The 20,386-nt window shown below is 51.9% G+C and overlaps 2 protein-coding genes across 2 annotated transcripts in view; both read left to right on the top strand.

Annotated features, from left to right (window-relative positions):
- LOC104342229 (uncharacterized) overlaps positions 1-20,386 on the top strand; it is a gene marked incomplete at its 3' end in the record, with an annotated part of 145,339 nt that overhangs the window by 107,529 nt on the left and 17,424 nt on the right. The window lies entirely within an intron of this gene.
- LOC104345189 (uncharacterized) lies at positions 1,670-19,071 on the top strand (the record flags this gene model as incomplete). Its single annotated transcript, XM_086481349.1, has 40 exons — positions 1,670-1,721; positions 1,813-1,833; positions 1,935-1,955; positions 3,304-3,324; positions 3,719-3,739; positions 3,878-3,898; positions 4,228-4,248; positions 4,530-4,550; positions 4,747-4,767; positions 4,888-4,908; positions 5,319-5,339; positions 5,782-5,802; positions 5,927-5,947; positions 6,329-6,349; positions 6,741-6,761; positions 8,074-8,094; positions 8,175-8,195; positions 8,319-8,339; positions 8,681-8,701; positions 9,142-9,162; positions 9,933-9,953; positions 10,048-10,068; positions 10,559-10,579; positions 10,844-10,864; positions 11,574-11,597; positions 12,045-12,065; positions 12,328-12,348; positions 12,467-12,487; positions 12,818-12,838; positions 13,107-13,127; positions 13,397-13,417; positions 14,517-14,537; positions 14,928-14,948; positions 15,244-15,414; positions 15,537-15,557; positions 15,685-15,705; positions 16,168-16,188; positions 16,712-16,732; positions 16,839-16,859; positions 17,095-19,071. Coding segments are annotated over 40 exons (1,515 nt in total), but the record flags the coding sequence as incomplete, so codon positions are not given.

Below are 20,386 nucleotides of genomic sequence, written 5' to 3'. Positions count from 1 at the left end.
AGCTTTGGGGCCCAACCCCCCCAACACCCCCAGGTTTGGGGCCCAACCCCCCAGCTTTGGGGCCCGGCACCCCCAGGTTTGGGGCCCAACCCCCCCAGCTTTGGGGCCCAGCACCCCAGGTTTGGGGCCCAACCCCCCCAGGTTTGGGGCCCAGCACCCCCAGGTTTGGGGCCCAGCACCCCCAGCTTTGGGGCCCAACCCCCCCAGCTTTGGGGCCCAACCCCCCCAACCCCCCCAGGTTTGGGGCCCAACCCCCCCAGGTTTGGGGCCCAGCACCCCCAGGTTTGGGGCCCAGCACCCCCAGGTTTGGGGCCCAACCCCCCCAGCTTTGGGGCCCAACCCCCCCAACACCCCCAGCTTTGGGGCCCAACACCCCCAGCTTTGGGGCCCAGCACCCCCAGCTTTGGGGCCCAACCCCCCAGCTTTGGGGCCCAGCACCCCAGCTTTGGGGCCCAACCCCCCAGCTTTGGGGCCCAGCACCCCAGCTTTGGGGCCCCCAGCTTTGGGGCCCAACCCCCCCAGCTTTGGGGCCCAACCCCCCCAGCTTTGGGGCCCAGCACCCCAGCTTTGGGGCCCAGCACCCCCAGGTTTGGGGCCCAGCACCCCCAGCTTTGGGGCCCAACCCCCCAGCTTTGGGGCCCAACCCCCCCAGCTTTGGGGCCCAACCCCCCCAGCTTTGGGGCCCAGCACCCCAGCTTTGGGGCCCAGCACCCCCAGCTTTGGGGCCCAGCACCCCCAGCTTTGGGGCCCAACCCCCCCAGCTTTGGGGCCCGGGAGCGTTCGGTCCTTGCTCTGCTCGCTTCTGGGTCGCTTTTCCCGCGTTTCCCTCGGCCGGCTTTTCTGGATCGAGGCTTTCCTTGGCCGCCAATGACGGAAATTTGTGTCCATCTCTGGCTCCAGAGGGGTGCAGCTAGGCTGGAGAGCCGTGCCGTCCGAAAAGTAGCTGCTATTTGGTTCTGTTCTAGTTTGTTCTAGTTTATTTTGTTCTGTTCTGTTCTGTTCTATTTTGTTCTGTTCTATTTCCCCCCTTATTTCTAGAATATTTACCTGTTTTATTCTATTCTATTTTATTCTATTTCCCCCTTTATTTCTAGAATATTTACCTATTTTATTCTATTCTATTTTATTCTATTCTATTTTATTCTATTCTATTTTATTCTATTCTATTTTATTCTATTCTATTTTATTCTATTCTATTTTATTCTATTCTATTTTATTCTATTCTATTTTATTCTATTCTATTTTATTCTATTCTATTTTATTCTATTCTATTTTATTCTATTTCCCCCCTTATTTCTAGAATATTTACCTATTTTATTCTATCCTATTTTATTCTATTTCCCCCCTTATTTCTAGAATATTTACCTATTTCATTCTATTTTTCTCCTCTTTTATTTCTTATTTTTAAGGGAAAAGGAGCGCAGATCTTGGTAAGTGGGATTTTTCCTTCCTCCTCCAAACCCAGCCTCCTTCCGACACACCTCCTCTGCCCTTCCTTGGCTCGCTCAGGCTGTGCCAGACCCTGTGAGATAACGCCCACGACCGCTGTAATTTGGGCAACAGCACGGTCAATTTATTAAAAAAAAAAAAAAAAAAAAAAGCCAGGACACCATCATTTTTTAAGACCCCCCCGTACAGCGCAACCCAACCCCCCCCCCGGGCCCGCTGGGGGCTGAATCCTCTCTCCGTCTCTCTCGTAGACTCCCGGGATGCAAAAATCCGTAAGTGCCTGGGTTGGGTTGGGGGGTTTCCCTCCTCCCGGCGGCAGAACCGCGGTGCCGAAGGCTCGAGCTAACGGTGCTTTGCCTCCAGGGAGGTTGGCCGAAGGCTCCGGTGAGTCGGCGGCCGCCCCCGCGCGCGCCCAAGCGTCGACGCGCCGTCGCGGTGACCGGCGCGCCGGGGCACCCGGACTCACGGCTCTTTGTTTCCTCTAGAAGAGAGCGACACAGACCTCGGTGAGTCCGTTTGGGGTCCTGGGGGGGGGTGATTCCTGCGGCTCCTGGAGGTCCGGAGGGTGGGCTTTGTCTAGGGGATGATGGGCTTGTTCAGCCAGCGATGACACACACGCACACCCCCCCGCCCCCCAGGCCTTAAATTTGTGGTCAAGACCCACAACTGCAGGCGAAGGGACCCCAACCGGTGTCGGGGTCCCGCTGCCAGGCCAGCAGACGCGCTGCCTCCCCCCTCGCCTCTTCTCCGGGCTCGCGCTCGCCCGCGGGAGCTCGTCGGAGCTCCCGGGCCCGACCCGTGGTTTATCGTGTTTATAACACACAACGATTCTCTGTTGTTTTTAGAGGAACGTGGCACAGAACACGGTAAGCGCCCTTCTTCTGCTTAAAAGTTCTCTTTAAATAACCCCGCCCCTCGAAACCGAACGGCCTCAGCGCTGGAATAAAGCGGGTTTCACAACATACGCGTAGTAAAAAGAATAAATCCAGCCAGACCAGAGGCCTCGCGCCTCTGAGAACAGAATAAACACACAGAAGCGATGGAAAAAAAAAAAATAATAACTTGGAGCCATTTCCCTTCTCTTTCTCTTTGTCTTTTGGGGGGCAAGATGCAGAAATCGGTAAGTGTCGCTTTTTTTGAGGAAAAAAAAAAAAGTGTCTCTTGTCAAACGGGTGCCGACGAGGGAAGGTCTTGTTTGTTGAACCCCCAAGCTGCCCCCTCCGCGCCGGGGTCTGCCCCTGACCCCGAGCTGTAAACGGCAAGTTCGGGTCGGGCAGAAAACGCGTCAAACCGTCCTGGGACGCGCGTCCTGATTTTATTTCTCCGTTTTAAGGTGAACTTACAGCAGAAATCGGTGAGTGGCGATTCACCTCCCATCCGAGACGTTTCTGTGTAGCTTTCAGCCGGGTTTGCCCGGCGTTTGTTCCCTTTCTCTTGCCTGTTTCTAAAAAAGCAGGAGATAAATTAAATTTTTTAGCGGGACCCAGTATTGAACAAAAGCCCGACAGCACAGAAAACGAGGGGGTCGCAGGTTGCTGTAGCTACAAAGGCAAAAATAAAGGGAATTCCTGAGCCAAAGCCGCGTTTGGCCGCAGCCAGCGCAGAGCCCCGGGGGATCTGGGGCCGGGGGGATCCCGCACCTGCGACCGGCGGGACTTGAACCCCCTGGAATTGTGCAGAACTTCCCAGTTCCGACCCTCCCGCCTTTCGTGGGAGGCGTGCGGAGCCTTGGATGCAGAACAACTTTATTTTCCGGGGACAGGAAGGACCAGTTCGGGTCCGGGGTGTTCTGGGAGGTCCTGGAGAAAAACGATATTTATTTTTCTCTTTTTTTTTCTTTTTTTTCTTTTTCAGACAGTTTGACCGCGGAGCTCGGTGAGTGGCCTCCTTCCTTTTTGTCCGGTTTTTAGGGGAAGGAGGGGGTTGTTCCCCCCTCCCTGTGTACATAACCCCACCTGGGCCCCATCTGGGCTGGAAACAAAATCCTTTCGTTTAATTTGAAATTTTGCCTTTTATACATATATATTAAAAAATAATAAAATATAATTAAAAAAAGTATATATATTATATATCAAATAATAAAATATGAATATAAATAACGATATCTATCACTTTAAAATAAAATTTTAATATATTACTTTTAAAAATGTGAGTATATAAATATATTACGTCTATATTTCAAAAACTTGGAGGCGGAGGATGATGCGACGGGGGGCTGGCGAGCGCTTACTGACCGGCGGTTTTTTCCCCTCTTTATTTTCTCTTTTAGAGGAACGTGACAGAAAAATCAGTTAAGTGTCCTTTTTTTTTTTTTTTTTTTTTTTTCTGGTGCGAATAAAAGCCTCGAGCGGCGCCGCCTCGCGCCGGGGACGCCTCCGTGTTTCCGCCGATTCAAACTCAATATTCATTTATTTCTTTCTGATTTCAGGCAAGCTGACGTCAGACCTGGGTAAGGAGATTTATTTCCTTAAAAGCGAGAATTCGCCTCAATTATGCGAAAGTGCCGGGTGCTAAAAAAAAAAAAAAAAAACAAACACCAAAAAGAAATCATTAAAATAGAATATTTTGTGGCTTTGTGTTTTCAAAATGTTACCGACGTCGCAGGGGAGGGTGTCCGTGGAGCAGATTTCCCGCTGGGATTGAGTGTTCCGGCGTGAAGGCGGAGCGCCGCGGGAGGGGGCGGGCTGCGGGAGGGGCCGCTGGGCCTCTCGCGGTGTTTGTTGATTATTTCTCCGGTTTTGGTTTCTTTTTTTTTTTTTTTTTTTCTTTTTTTTTTAGGCGAGTGCGACGCAAAGATCAGTGAGTGCGGTTCCTCTCGGGGCGGGGGCTGAGGAGCTGATGTACCCCTAGACACGGGAGCAGAGAGGGAATTCCCTGCGAAAACCTTCGTTCCTTGTTGCGGGTTGACTAACGAGCAGCATTTCGAGGGATAAAAATCAGCACAAAGGCAATATTGGGGGGAAAAAGCAACGTTCCTGGCCTAAAAGCTCTAGGCCCGCTCTAGGCCCAACACTGGAATATTTAATAATAATTTTTCTGCCTTTCTTTTTTTTTTCCCTCTCCCCTCCTTTTCTTTCCAGAGGAACGCGATAGAAAAATCAGTAAGTGTCATTCTTTGCTGTACTTTTGGGGTAAAACCCCTTTGGCTGGGGGGAAGGGGAGCCGCTCCGGTGCCCTGCCCGTGAAAAGTGGCAAAAATGACGTTTTTTTCCCCCAAGTTCAGCCCCCGCTTCTGCATTTCCCGCGGAGGAAAACCACCCAAACACACACAAACGTTGGTTTTTTTTCTCTTTGCAGCCAAGCTGGCGGCAGAAATCCGTGAGTCCTTTTCTGTCTTTTCAACACCAAACACGGGTTTAGGCTTAGAAACCTCTTTTCTAGGGTCAATTTCTGTCTCTTTACTTGAATTAACACCGATTTTTCTCTCTCCTTTCGAAGGCAGACTCACTGCGCTGCTCGGTAAGCCCGGTCCTTGCGCAGAACCTCCTCTGAGGGTTGTTTTACTTAAATATTTGGGTGATTTTATGGGATGACGTCGGAGGAACCGCTGCCGGCCCTTGGTCCGACCTCCTGGTCCTCACCACGGCTCCTTGCCTGGGGACAGCCCCGCTCTCTCCCCGCGCAGAGTCGGGCGTTCCTGTTGTTCCCGACAAAAAATTTGAGCCCCACCTGCAGATTTGGGGGGGGGTCCTTCAATAAAATGTAGTTAGAAAAATGTGCAAAATCAGCTTCGCAGCAGGAAATGGTTGAGCTTTGGCTCCGGGACCTGTCGTCCTGCAGGCAGAGGGTGGTGCCACGTCGCGATAAAATACAAAAAAACCACCCCCCAAAGCGCTGGCTTTTACTCTTTTTCTCTCTTTTTCCCGCAGGGGACCGAGACTCGAGGCTTCGTAAGTGCCGTTCTCCTCCCGACGGGTAAAATCTGGGTGCGGAGGCGGATCCCCCTCGCGGGGCTGGCGGGTTTCCAAACGCCCCTCTCCGCCGGGGCACCGGTTTCCTCGTTTTTCTGGGATTTCTGCGTTCAGCGCCTCACGCCAGCGCCCCTAAACGGGTGGAGTACTGGAATTGGTGCTTTTCTTCACTTTTTACGTTGCAGTCCGTTACTCTCCGTTGTAATTCTCTGGTATAGTTTTTAATTTTTTTAATTTTTTTTTTTAAATTTAATTTTTAATTTTATTTCGTACGATCAGCCTCTGCGTTTTTATTACCTGTTTTGTACAACGGGCTCTACGTTATCGTATTTTCTAACGTGAGCTTTGAATTACGGACGCTGTGCCCAGAGAGGCGAGAGGAGCGTCTGTCCAAAATTAACTGGTGTTTCTCTCTTTTTAGGGAAACTCACCGCGGAAATCGGTCAGTAATTTTCTTTCCTGTATTATGGCGGGGGAGGGAGGGGGAGAGGGCAGCGAGAGGCACTGAAAACTGATCCGTGTCTGTGTCAATTTTATTTCATTCTTTTTTCTTTTTTTCTTTTTAGCAAAATGCGACGCAACGATCAGTAAGTGACGTTCCCTCCTCGTACACCTCGGGGTGGTTCGCTTGGTGTTTCAGCGTTGAAGGGACGCTGGAGTTTCTTGATTTAAACTAAATTTGGGTCGGGAATGCTGGAGTTTCTTGATTTAAACTAAATTTGGGTCGGGAATGCTGGAGTTTCTTGATTTAAACTAAATTTGGGTCGGGAGAGGGAAAGATCTCTTGGGTTTCGAGGGCTGGGGGAGCCCGAAGCCAAAGTTCAAGGGGGGGAAAAAGGAAAATATAACGGTGGGGGGTGTGGAAATCCCGCGGGAAGGGCTGAGAAGGGCTGGAGAGGCGCAGGTTCGAGGCGTGTCGCGGCGTTTGGGAACTCTGACGGGGAATTAATGTCGTTTTCTGGTTTCAGGAATATTTACAGTGGAGCTTGGTAAGTCCAGTTCCTTCCTGTTTGCTATTTTTTCAATTACATTTAAAATATGCTCTTGTTTTTAAAAAATTATTGCTTTTTATCCGTATTTATTAAATATTTAACCAGGATTCAATTTCAAACTAAATATTAAACCAGGGCTTAAATGCAGTTCTAGAAACAAAACTGAGCTCATTTCTGCCCGTTTCCCTGAGCTTCACCTCCCTGGTGAAAAGCAGCGTCTTAAAGGCAGGAGTAGAAAAGTTCTAAGTCCTTGGAAACGGGAATAACGGGGACCGGCGCAGAAATGCTCGTGTGCTCCAAACTACGTGAACAGAGATAAAACTGTGACGTGCGAGAGGCAGAAACGGTGAGGAGTAACGCACGCTTTTCTGTTTTCTACTGCTTTTAGGCGAGCGGCACACGAAGATAGGTGGGTTTGTGTTCCTCTGCCCAGCAAATCACTGGAATTGCTCGGAAATCACCGCTCCCTGCTTTTACAGGAAAATTTGGGAAAAAAATACAAAATTTGGAAAATTTGAAACATTGTACCGGAAAATTTGGCCGAAAAAAATACAAAATTTGGAAAATTTGAAACGTTGTACCGGAAAATTTGGCCGAAAAAAATACAAAATTTGGAAAATTTGAAACGTTGTACCGGAAAATTTGGCCGAAAAAAACACCAAATTTGGAAAATTTGAAACGTTGTACCGGAAAATTTGGCCGAAAAAAATACAAAATTTGGAAAATTTGAAACGTTGTACCGGAAAATTTGGCCGAAAAAAACACCAAATTTGGAAAATTTGAAACGTTGTACCGGAAAATTTGGCCGAAAAAAATACAAAATTTGGAAAATTTGAAACGTTGTACCGGAAAATTTGGCCGAAAAAAATACAAAATTTGGAAAATTTGAAACGTTGTACCGGAAAATTTGGCCGAAAAAAACACCAAATTTGGAAAATTTGCAACGTTGTACCGGAAAATTTGGCCGAAAAAAACACCAAATTTGGAAAATTTGCAACGTTGTACCGGAAAATTTGGCCGAAAAAAATACAAAATTTGGAAAATTTGCAACGTTGTACCGGAAAATTTGGCCGAAAAAAATACAAAATTTGGAAAATTTGCAACGTTGTACCGGAAAATTTGGCCGAAAAAAATACAAAATTTGGAAAATTTGCAACGTTGTACCGGAAAATTTGGCCGAAAAAAATACAAAATTTGGAAAATTTGCAACGTTGTACCGGAAAATTTGGCCGAAAAAAATACAAAATTTGGAAAATTTGCAACGTTGTACCGGAAAATTTGGCCGAAAAAAATACAAAATTTGGAAAATTTGCAACGTTGTACCGGAAAATTTGGCCGAAAAAAATACAAAATTTGGAAAATTTGCAACGTTGTACCGGAAAATTTGGCCGAAAAAAATACAAAATTTGGAAAATTTGCAACGTTGTACCGGAAAATTTGGCCGAAAAAAATACAAAATTTGGAAAATTTGCAACGTTGTACCGGAAAATTTGGCCGAAAAAAATACAAAATTTGGAAAATTTGCAACGTTGTACCGGAAAATTTGGCCGAAAAAACCCACCAAATTTGGAAAATTTGCAACGTTGTACCGGAAAATTTGGCCGAAAAAACCCACCAAATTTGGAAAATTTGCAACGTTGTACCGGAAAATTTGGCCGAAAAAACCCACCAAACTTGCTCTAAACCTAATTTATTTTATTTCCCCCTCTTTTTTTTTTCAGGTGAACTCACTGCAGACGTTGGTAAGTCGTTTTCCCGTTAATCTGGATTTTGGGGAAGCACCGAGCGCTGGAATAATCCTTGATTTCTGTTTATTCCGTAGGGGACTGCAATCGAAAACTCCGTAAGTGCCTCCCTTTAGTTGTGAGAATTAACCCTGCCGGTTTCGTCACCGTCGAGAAAAGAGGAACATCATCAAATTCCCGGGTTTGTTATTTTTATATTTGTTTTTTCCCTCCTTTTTAAGGTCAACACGCGGCAGAACTGGGTAAGGAATTTCCCTGCTTTGCTCAAAGTCGATTTTTTGGTTGGTTTTGCTGCTGTCTCTGAGGTTTTTAAGGGGGGAGTTTCTGGTTTAGTTGGGTTTAGCAGGATGCCTGCAGAAGTTAAATCTGTTTTGTCATATATGTGATGAGATCAAACCGTAGATTAAACGGTAGATTAAACGGTAAACGATAAATTACATGTATAATATTACAAATCTTCCCCCAAATACCGTTTTCCAAGCGATAGTACAGACAGCAAACCGGCTCTGGAGCAAAGCCCCGGCAGAGCCTGCCCAGCCCGCAGCTCCGGACTCACTGATTTTTGTTTCTTTACCATTTTTAGAGGAACGGGACGTGAAAATCAGTAAGTACCCCCCGGCTCTGCCCGCGGTGCCCCGGCGGCTCGCTCGCTATTTTGGGGGATGAGCTCAGGGGCCGCGCGAGGCTGTCGCCGCCCGGGAGGGAGGGAGGGAGGGAGGGAGGGAGGCGACACCAAACACCGGCAGCCGAACCCGAGGGGGCGTCGATATTGGCTTTTGGGGTGGTTTTGTCCTCCGGTCAACCCCCTTTTGGGCACTTGTTGCGTCATACTTGGATTTGGGGGGGGGGTTGAGCCTGTCTGTCACCAGCCAATACTGATTTCTCCAAGGCTTTGGTGCGTCTTTAGGCAGAGGGCAGTGAGGGCAATAAAAAGAAGAAAATAACTGAAAGACCCGAATTGCTGCCGTGAGAATGCGGGGCCAGACGTGGAGACAACAGCGGTGGTTCCTTGGGGTTTATTCCCTTTTATTTTTGTTCTTTTAGGGGAAAACGAAGCGGAGATCAGTAAGTGTCGTCTCCCGCCCTCTGCGGTTTGGGGGGGGGGGGGGTGGTCTCTTGCTTAACCCAAAGGCTGAATAAAATTCGAGTTGAAATCCAGCATTCCGGCTAGAAAAGGGGTTTCTCCGCAGAAACTCCCCCACAAAGCCACGCGCGGGGAGCGAGGAAAACAAGAATTCGGGGCTTGAACGCGCCGGGCTGTTTCAGTTCCTCGCTCAAAGAGTAAAAGAAGTGGATGGAAAGGGGCGGAAAGAAAATGAAAAATGTTGGTTTTCCCGTGACCCTGTCGTGGGGTTGGGGGCTACACGTTGGGGGGGCCCCCCAAATTCTGCCAAATTGGCTTCGGGCTCAGCCAGGGAGCAGCCCCAGCGTGTCCGAGACCTTTTTTGTGTGAGTTATAGATCAAGTCTGTGAATATTCTACACATTCTAGTATTATTTTTATTGTTTTCATTCTTTATTGATAATTTTTATTTAGTCTTTGTTATTTATACCATAAATATAGATTTTTTACGTCACAAGCATATAAATTTATTATTGCCCTATGTTTTATGCATTTAGGAACCGATGTATTATACAAATCTATTACAAACACATAAACACGTTATAAATATCTATAGATACATGTTCTAAATTACGTTATAATTGGTATATTACCAATTACTAGCTGATCTTCAAGGTCCCTTCCAACCCAAACCCTTCCATGTTTCTACAAATACGATAAATCGCGCGCTATATGTCATTTTGGTGTTAAAATGGGTCTTTTTTTGCTTTAAGGGCGCCTCACCGAGCTGCTGGGTGAGTGCGCTGCCCTCCCCCCCCCTCCCCCCCCCCCCCGCTAATGATTTTTTTGGTAATCCTTGGCAATAATTTCAGTCCTTTCTGTTCGCAGGGGAGCGGGATGCGGCAGCGTGTGAGTCCGTCTGCGCGTCTCGGGGACGCGGGGGGACGCGGGGTCCCCTCGAACCGGCCGGGCTGGCGCCCGCCGAGGAGCCGCCCGCGACTTCGTTACGAATCCCGAAATTTCGGCGCTTTTGGAGAAAACCCGCCCCGGGGGCTGGAGGGGAAACGTCCTGGCGACCCCACCCGCTGTCCTCGGTCACCGCCAGAATTTCCGTCCGGTTTTTCTTCGCACGAGTTTTATCTCGGAGTTTTTTATTTCTTTTTTTCTTGCCCCTCCGTGGAGCGGCACGCACAAAATTTGGGAGTCTCGCCCGCCCCGCCGCGAGCGGCCTTGATGCCGGAATAAAGAGAGGGAGAGGAATATCCCCAGCTGCGCGCGCGTAGCTCGGCGATTTGGCCGAGCTGGGGGACTTTCTCTTTAGATTTAGCGGAAACCTAAAATGGGAGGAAAAACCCCGGAGTTTTCCTCATTTCTGTTCCTTTGTGTGTTTCGCTTTTAGGGAAGCAGGATGCCGTCATCCGTGAGTGTCGCCGCTCTTTCCCGAGGGATGCGTGTGCCCTGGGGGTGCGGGGGGGTCGCCAGCGGGGTGGTGTTGCTGCTGCTGTTTTGGCTTAGTATTTTGGGGCAAAAGTCAATAAATCGACTGAATTCTGTAAAAAAAAAAAGAGGCATCGAAGGGTCTGCCCGTCTCGGGGGTTCCCCGAGTTCCCCCCGTCAGGAGCCTCTCGCGTCCTCGGGGAGGAAAAGCGCTGACCAGAGCGAATGTTCTTTTCTCCTCCTCAAGGAAAGCTGACGGAAGAGCTGGGTAAGCCTTCGTTCCTCCTGTCGGAAACCGAGGGGGGGGAGATTTGGGGGGGGGGTTGGGGGTGGTTTTTTCCTCATGATTTGGGTTGGGTGGTCGTGTATGGATTCTGAGACAAGCGTAGACGGAGAAAGGGCTCGTGCAGGTGACGTTAAAAACAAAACAGTGACAGTCGCGCAGAGGGAAAAACCAGCAATGGAATAAAAACGAGCTTGTAGCCCGGGAGAAAAATCTGGGCTACAAAAGGAGAAAAATCTGGGTTGGAAAAATCTGGGTTCCGAAAGGGGAAAAATCTGGGTTGGAAAAATCTGGGTTCCGAAAGGAAAAAAAACTGGGTTGGAAAAATCTGGGTTCCGAAAGGGGAAAAATCTGGGTTGGAAAAATCTGGGTTCCGAAAGGGGAAAAATCGGGGTTGGAAAAATCTGGGTTCCGAAAGGGGAAAAATCGGGGTTGGAAAAATCTGGGTTCCGAAAGGGGAAAAATCTGGGTTGGAAAAATCTGGGTTGGAAAAATCTGGGTTCCGAAAGGGGAAAAATCTGGGTTGGAAAAGTCTGGGTTCCGAAAGGGGAAAAATCTGGGTTGGAAAAGTCTGGGTCCCGAAAGGGGAAAAATCTGGATCCCAAAAGGGAAGAAATCTGGGTTGGAAAAATCTGGGTTCCGGAAGGGAAAAAATCTGTGTTTCACCTTTTTTTTCTCTTTTTCTTTTTGTTAGAGGAACTAAAGGACCGGGAAGCTGGTGAGTGAGATTTTCCTTCCCTTCTGAAACCTTTAGAACGTTGAAAAGAGTTTGTAAGTGTATCTATTTATTTTTAATATCTGTTTTCTACAGTAACACGTTAATATTTATGATTATTTAGTGGCTGTGTATGTGGGTTAAAAGCGTCTGTGCACGTACACAGTTATTATAGGCAGAAATTACCGTTCAGACACAAATTTAACTATAATAATTACATTTTCATAGCACATTTCCGTAACAACCCGTGTGTGTGTGTGCGTGTATCCAGACACGCGCGCACGGAGCTACGCGCGTGTCAGTCCCCGGACTGAAATCCGGTTTGATTATGGGACTAAACCAAAACCTCGAGGAGTCTCGACCGGTCTCGCAGGACGCGAAACGCGCGGGCGGAGGGGCGGGGCTGGGGCCGCCGATGCCAAATGCGCTCTCCTCCCCCGCTTTTTGCAGGCGAATCTTCGGAGGAGCTTGGTAAGTCTTTGTTTTCTTTGGAGCTGGACCCAAAAAAACCCCCAAAATAAAGGGGATGTGAATCTCGTCACGTGCGGGCGGACGTGGCTGGGTCTTATTTCGTTCCTCGAACACTCCCCGTGGGTTCCGTTCGTGGATGGGGGGTTAAAAGAGCTCGTTGCGGGTCGTAGCAGCGCAAGCCGCGCCTGGAAGAGGGGCGGCCCTAAAATAACGGAGACTGATCGGAATTCTGGTGGGTTTCTCCTCATTTTATTGTTCCCAGAGGAGCGCGACCCAGGCGGGGGTGAGCATCGCTTCCCTTCCTGCCAAGGCAGAGAAACCTCTCGCTTTGAGGAAACCCCCCGGGAGCGCGCCGCTGCGGTGAAAATTCTCTATTTTTATTTTTTTTCCCCTCTTTTAAGACGACCTCACCGGAGAGCTGGGTAAGTCGTTCCCTTCCTTTGCCGACAGCGAGCGCCCAGCGTTCGTTCTCGCCCTTTTCCGCGTTTGGGCGGAGGCGCCGCGGTCTGTGACCGCGGCCGGCGAAGGGAGCAAACGCGCCGGGGAAGTTCGACGCTGGAAAATTTAGCACAAAGCTGAATTTTACGTCATCGTCGGAAGCAGCTTCGTACGTTCCCCCACGGTTTAACTGCAAACGTGGAGGAAATTGGGGTCTTCTAACAGAGAAGGGGACAGATAATGGTAGAGAAAGGAGAAAATATCCGGGGGATAAACGGAATCTGATGGAAATCCATGTTTTTCTCTTTCTTAAGGCGAAGTCACTGGAGAACTTGGTATGTGAATATTAATTTTTTTTTTTTCTTTTTAACGTTTAACAAAAGCTTTTCTAAAGCTTTACGGGGTGTTCCTCGTTGCCCAGATATTAACTGTGACGTAACGAGAAATTGGGGTTAGGCAGCGGGCAACGAGAGCCGACAGAAAGTGCCGTTTCTAGTGGCAAATGGCCAAGGAGAAGGTGGCGTTTGGGGAAGAGTCCTGCCCCCGACACATCAACAGAGACTTAAAAACTATTTTAATCTTGTTTTTCTTCCTTGTTTTTAGGGGAACGTGATGAAAAAATAGGTGGGTTTGGGTTTCGGTTTTGTCCCGGGTCCTTTGGGGCGCGTTTGGGTGCTGTGGGTGGGGGCGGGGCGGAGGGCCGCTGGCTCTGGCATCCCCGGAACCGCCGTGGGAGAGGCTTCTCCACCCAAAGGACCCAGGTCCCCTGCGGTCGCTTGAGTGTGGGGGAGAGGCCGTGAGGTTTCTGTCGAGAGCTGGGGCCCTCTCGGCCCTCGCCCGGTACCGACCGAGCAAAGAAATCCAGAGTATCTCACTCATTTCCTTCCTTTCAGAGGAAACCGCCGCAGAGCTTGGTAAGTCCTTTCGCCTCCTTTTTTCTTGGGCTTTCGCCTCCTTTTTTTTTCCTTCCCTTTGGGTTTCGCCGCCTTTTTTTTCCTTCCCTTTGGGTTTCGCCTCCTTTTTTTTCTCTTTCCTTTGGGTTTCGCCTCCTTTTGTTTCCTTCCCTTTGGGTTTCGCCTCCTTTTTTTTTCCTTCCCTTTGGGTTTCGCCTCCTTTTTTTTTCCTTCCCTTTGGGTTTCGCCTCCTTTTTTTCCCTTTCCTTTGGGTTTCGCCGCCTTTTTTTTCCTTCCCTTTGGGTTTCGCCTCCTTTTTTTTCTCTTCCCTTTGGGTTTCGCCTCCTTTTGTTTCCTTCCCTTTGGGTTTCGCCTCCTTTTTTTTCCTTTCCTTTGGGTTTCGCCTCCTTTTTTTCCCTTTCCTTTGGGTTTCGCCTCCTTTTTCTTCCTTCCCTTCGGGTTTCGCCTCCTTTTTTTCCCTTTCCTTTGGGTTTCGCCTCCTTTTTTTTCCTTCCCTTTGGGTTTCGCCTCCTTTTTTTTTCCTTCCCTTTGGGTTTCGCCGCCTTTTTTTTCCTTTCCTTCGGTTTTCGCCTCCTTTTTTTTTCCTTCCCTTTGGGTTTCGCCTCCTTTTTTTTTCCTTCCCTTTGGGTTTCGCCTCCTTTTTTTTCCTTCCCTTCGGGTTTCGCCTCCTTTTTTTTCCTTCCCTTTGGGTTTCGCCTCCTTTTTTTTTCCTTCCCTTTGGGTTTCGCCGCCTTTTTTTCCCTTCCCTTCGGGTTTCGCCTCCTTTTTTTTCCTTCCCTTTGGGTTTCGCCTCCTTTTTTTTCCTTCCCTTTGGGTTTCGCCTCCTTTTTTTTCCTTCCCTTTGGGTTTCGCCTCCTTTTACTCTATTACATCATTTCAAGTTTTGTGGTTTCTTTTTGATCTCAGCTTAGAAAAAAAAACCCAATCGCGGGTAAAGTAAAACGAGCCGCACCACCACTAACGAGCGGTGCAGGGAAACGGCCCGTTGGCATTTGTAGGTGACACAAACCCCCCAAAAAAAATCATGGGGGACACTTTGAAGATCTTTTTTTTTTTTTCCCTTTTTTTTTTTTTTTTTCTCTTTCTTTCCCTTTTTCAGAGGAACGGGCCGCCCGGATCGGTAAGCGTTGTGCCCTCCGCGAGCCTTCTGCCTTCCGAGGGGCGGGAAAGCGGGGGGGGGGGTGCAAATACTGCTGGGAAACAGGGGCCTTAGTTCTGTCGTCCTTCAAGAAAAGGACCGAGCAAAGCCTTGCCCTCCTCGGACGCTGCCTGCTCGTGTCTCCCCGCTCCCTTGGGGACGGGAAGGGGGTGTTTGGGGTCTGTTCTCCGCGGCCGAGGGCTCCCCTCGGCGCGGCGCGACTCTGCTGAGAGCCACGAGCAGGGAGAATCCGTGAGCGTGCCCCCGAAGGGAAGCGGCGGGTCCCCCAGCGAGCCCTTCAGCGCGCGTCCCGGGGCGGGGGGGGGGGAAGACACCCGTAACTAAACCGCCTTTTCCTTTCGCCCTCTCTAGACGAGCTCAGCGCAGCGCTGGGTAAGTCCTTGGGAGCGAAAGAACCGGATCCGTGCGGATATCTCCTTTCTGTTTGGGCTTCGGTGGGGGCGAGCCGCGATCTTCCGCTTGTGGGATCGGGGAGGCCAGTTAGCGGGCGGGTTAATCTGCGTAAAATGCAGATTACCCTCTTGTAATTCTCTGTAGGGAATGGGAAAAACGTCGGGTTTCTCCCTAGAGGTTGAGCACGCGCAGCGAAGCGGGGAGCACGCGGGAATAACTCGGGGGGGGGGGGGGGGGGGGGTTTCCCCCCTTTTTTCTTTTTTTCCTTATTTAGGAGAACGCGACACCAGGATCGGTACGTGTCCGTCCCCTTCCCGCCGCCCACGGAGCCCGGTGCGTGGAATCACCGCTTTTAGTTCAGTTACAGTAACGGTCGTAACGAAAATCGGCATTTTTTTTTTTTTTTTGGTCGTTCTCCTCGAAGACGAGCTGTCTGCGGGAACCGGTGGGTGCTTGTCTCTGCCTCCCCGCTAAGCAGATACGCGCGGTCTGTGTTTTCGTACTTTGCGAAGGCAAAAAATAGATTGTAACAGCTTTAATTTTCATTTTTTTCCTTCTTTTCCTTAGAAAAACGGGATAGAAAAATTGGTGAGGATCAGGCTTCTTCCCCCGAGACGTGAACTTTGGGTGTTTGTAAGACCCGCGGGATCACCCTGATGCGAATTTTAATGGAAACCCCCTTTTTTCTGGTTTGTTTCCCCCCCTCTCTTTTCAGCTGAACTCGCCGCCGAGCTCGGTGAGTCACTTTGTTGGGCTGCGAGAGAGATTCCCAGGTCCTTATTTAGGGGTGTCTCACTCCTTATGCTTTCCCCTGAGCTGCTTTGGGGAGTTGTTACGGACACCTGAGCTCCTGGGGATAAAGTGGGAAGAGGCGGGCGTTAGGCTTAAATATTGCACGTGGAATATAGCAGTTATACAGTTGTCCCGTCTACACAGGGGTTCTGGTATATAACGATATATTGTTTGTTATCGCTCTAATAACTAATAACAAACACCTAACAGTAAATTATAATACGTACATAAATAATACGTCATAAAAATTCAAAATAATGGCAATTACAACCCCGTTACAATACTCAACGCCAGCGGTAACAGCCCCTGGGCGCGGAAGCGTTCTTTTGCCTTGGGAGCCGAGAAAGCCGTGACCCAAAAAGGCGGAGAAACGCGCGGTAACCGCTTCTGTCCCCTCTCTTTTCAGAGGAATACAGAGCGAAGATGCGTGAGTAGCCCCTTTTCCTCGCCTGCCGGAGCCGCGACGGGACGCCTGGGGGCCGTTTGGGAGGAGGTGGGCCGGGAGGTTTTTTGCGGAGCGCTTCACGCCGGCGTCGCAGAGGTGGCCAGCGAACGGCGAAAGCGTCGGGCCGTGGCTCTCCGGAGCGCCCACGCGCCTTCCTCCCCGTGCCGGCTCCGATCGCAGCGAACCCCCCGCCGTGACCCCTGGCAGCTGCTTTTTCTTGCTTTTTTTTTTTTTTTTTTTGCCTTTTTTTTTGGACTCCCACGGTTTGAAGCAGCTGGTGTTCGGTTTGGGTTGGTTTTCTGGGGTTTGGCCTAACTGACAAGTCACGTTGCAGGCACAGGTCCCCGCGAGGTCTGGTTTCACAGCGGTTTAATCTCACGCTGAAAAAAAAAAAAAAAAAAGAAAACTACTTTTGGGGAGGAAGGGAGGAAATTAAAAATTGACGTGAACGGGAGGAGCCCTCATTAAAATAACTTTTTAATTTTATTTCGTTTTTACTTTTAAGGAAAATGCATTGAACAGCACAGTGAGTGCATTTTGTTTTTTCCTCTCCCTTCTGCAAATACCCCGTTGGCTTTTGGACCGAAGTTTACGTTGTCGCTAACAATTTATTTTTCGCTGCGCGTTTTCAGGGAAAGAGGAGGAAAAAATGGGTGAGTAGGGAAAGAGGAAGAGGAAAAAGGGGTAAGCCACGTGGTGCTTTGCCGAACGGCGTCGCGTGGACGAAGTTGCACGTGACGTTATTGAGCCTGGAGCCGCAGAAGGACGAAACGCCCCCTTAGTCCTCCAGGAAGGCACCGGTCCCGGGGCAAGGGGCGCGTGAAATACGCTGAAGCCTCCTCCTCGCCCTCTTTTTTTTTGTTTGTTTTTTTCCCCGCTCTTCCACAGCAAACGTGACGCTGGACCCGGAGACAGCCCACCCCCGCCTCATCCTCTCCGAGGATCAGAAGAGCGTGAGGTGGGAGTACCTGCTGCAGGAGTCTCCCGACAGCCCCGAGCGCTTTGACGCCGATCCTTGCGTGCTGGGCTGCGAAGCCTTCACCTCCGGGAGACACTGCTGGGTGGTGGACCTCGCCGAGGGGCAGTACTGCGCCGTTGGGGTCAGCAAAGAGTCCCTGCCGAGGAAGGGACCCGTCAGCTTTAATCCCGAGGAGGGGATCTGGGCGGTGCAGCAGTGGGGGTTTAAGAATCGCGCCCTCACCTCCCCTCCAACCCTCCTGAACCTGCCGCGGGTCCCCAGAAAGATCCGGGTCTCTCTCGACTACGAGTGGGGAGAGGTGGCGTTTTTCGACGTCGACAACGAAACGCCGATCTTCACGTTTCCTCCGGCTTCCTTCGCCGGGGAGCGGATCCGGCCGTGGTTCTGGGTGGAGCTGGGCTCCCTCACGCTGGTCCGATGACCCTCGCGGTGGTCCTGGCACGGAGAGCTCGGCGCCGGCGGTGAGGGGGGCGGCTTGAAGCACCTCACTCCATCCGACAGCGAGGTGGTGAGGAGCAGCAGGGTAGAAACGCTCCGGGGAAGAGCGGCACCAAACCTCGTTCTGCCCCGGTCCCGACCGAGCGCTCCAGCCGCCAGCGGGCGGAGGAGAGGCAGCCCGTCCTCCGTGTCCCCCGCTCAAGGTGGCAGAAGGTCTGCCCAGCCTCAGCCCTTGGCCCGACGTCCCGTAGCTGCCGTTGCGGCGTGCAGGAGCACCAGGCGACCTGCAGGGAGGTGTAAGCTCCTCCTTCGGTTGATGGGAAGAGGTGAGCGCCGGGGTAAGTCGCCCGAGTTGGGAGTCCGGGCTCCCACCAGCGTTTTCTTCTCCTCGGTTGGTGGTTGACGGGTGGATTTCCACCATTTGAGCCACTTTTATAGTAGGGAGGGGGGAAATAAGAACTCCTGGTGGGCAACTCATCTCATCCAGACATGGACATCAAAATAGGACAAGCAAATCGTGCTTTCCGTGTGCTGGACTCTCCTCGTCAACCGTGGAAGGACTCTCCTCGTCAACCGTGGAAGGACTCTCCTCGTCAACCGTGGAAGGACTCTCCTCATCAACCGTGGAAGGACTCTCCTCATCAACCGTGGAAGGACTCTCCTCATCAACCGTGGAAGGACTCTCCTCATCAACCGTGGAAGGAGTCTACACTCAGGAGAGCTGTTTAGCCTCTCCTTCACCCAACCCGCGTACAAATTCAGGCCCTCGGCCGGAGAAAGGATGTGTCAAACCCTCCGTGACTTTCCGCGGAGATCCCAGCGCGCCTGGTCAGTGCACCAGCGCCTCCCCGGGTGACGGTGCTCCAGCCACCGCGCTGCTGGGCCACGGCGTTGCTCCTGTAATCCTTTATACCGGAGCTGGGCGCAGCCAGATCGTCTGGCAGGACGAAACTGGACTCAAGTCTGGCCTGGGCAGGCTTATTCCTGCTGGCTGAGCCAGAGTCCCCGAGTTTAGCTCGGCCTTTGGGAGAAGAGAGAGGCCTGCATTCAAGACCAAGCTGGCGTGACGCCCTCGGGTGAAAACTGAGGTGCCGGCCACCCGGACCCTACGGGTTGGAGGCCCCCACCAGCGTGGAGCTCTGCGTCACGTTGCCATAAAGCTTCCAGGGAGGTGCTGGGAGCCCCGAAACTAGATTCATGGGGGGAAGGTCAAGGCGGTGCTGGGAGGTGGGCGGTTTAGGGACGTCACCGAAGCTGCTAGAGGGGCTGGGCCACCGTGGTCTTCACCGTTCCTGACATCTCGCTGCCCTTCGATAGCACCGATGGATTCCTCTTGAAGCCCTGCTTGTTCTTAGCCACCTGCAAAGCCTTAAATCTTGTCTGTTGCCCCACCAGGGGACGCCCGGCTGGGAGGTCCCGTCTGACAATAAACCACCTGAGACTCTCCAGAGCTTTTGATTTCTTTTTCCAGCTGGTTCGACGTTGGGCCCCCTCGCCCCCCCCCCCCCCGCCCCCGGCAGCCCCTATGGTCTCCCCTTGCACCGTCTCGCCCCACTTACCCTCCAAAAAACCAGGGGGCATCCCATGGCGTGATCCCATCGGGGAGGGACGCTGCCGTCTCCCACCCACGAGCAACGGCCAGAGCCTCCCCAGGGTCTCAGCCCTGCGGTTTTGGGCCAGAAACCTTCGTTACGGCCCTTGCAACCCACGCTGGTGGTGGCGCTGGTGTAGGGGAGGCAGGAGAAGACCCAGGCAGGCGGGGGAAGAGGGACGGATCGTTCGTGCCCGAGGGCTTCAAGATGGGGACATGTTAGCTAAGAAAGCTCGCTCGCTGTGGCAGCTCGAAGTGCCGGCCCTGCTGTCAGCAGGCAGAAATCAGGGGGGGGGGGGGGGGGGAAATATAGAATAATACATTCTATTTTTTCTTAAAATTCCTCTTTGCTAAGAAAGATCAACGTGGGAAGCACAACAGAGGAGAAACCGCCCTCCCCCCATGCTGGGAATCACCGCCAGCGCCTTCGAAGCCTAAAGCGGGTTTCGCTCCAGTTCGGAATTGGGGAGGGTGTTCCCTGCGCCGCCTGGGACCCCCCAGAGAGGCTGGACACAAGCTGGGAGAGCCGCCCACCTCCCTCTTTCCAGCAGTCAGAGGACCACCACGCTTTTTTTTTTATTGCCACGGTGGTGGCCCAGGCGGGGGGTGGTGGCCCAGGAAGGTGGTGGTGGCCCAGGCGGGGGGTGGTGGCCCAGGCGGGCGGGTGGTGGCCCAGGCGGGGGGTGGTGGCCCAGGAAGGTGGTGGTGGCCCAGGAGGGGGGTGGTGGCCCAGGCAGGGGGTGGTGGCCCAGGCGGGTGGTGGTGGCCCAGGCGGGCGGGTGGTGGCCCAGGCGGGGGGTGGTGGCCCAGGAAGGTGGTGGTGGCCCAGGAGGGGGGTGGTGGCCCAGGAGGGGGGTGGTGGCCCAGGCGGGCGGGTGGTGGCCCAGGCGGGCGGGTGGTGGCCCAGGTAGGTGGTGGCCCAGGCGGGGGGTGGTGGCCCAGGCGGGGGGTGGTGGCCCAGGCGGGGGGTGGTGGCCCAGGAAGGGGGTGGTGGCCCAGGAAGGTGGTGGTGGCCCAGGCGGGCGGGTGGTGGCCCAGGCGGGCGGGTGGTGGCCCAGGCGGGCGGGTGGTGGCCCAGGTAGGTGGTGGCCCAGGCGGGGGGTGGTGGCCCAGGCGGGCGGGTGGTGGCCCAGGAAGGTGGTGGTGGCCCAGGAGGGTAGTGGTGGCCCAGG

Source organism: Leptosomus discolor, unplaced genomic scaffold (genome assembly GCF_034619465.1).
Source record: "Leptosomus discolor isolate bLepDis1 unplaced genomic scaffold, bLepDis1.hap2 HAP2_SCAFFOLD_117, whole genome shotgun sequence".
In the NCBI taxonomy this organism is placed as follows: domain Eukaryota; kingdom Metazoa; phylum Chordata; class Aves; order Leptosomiformes; family Leptosomidae; genus Leptosomus; species Leptosomus discolor.
This window is presented reverse-complemented; position numbering and strand designations above follow the sequence as displayed.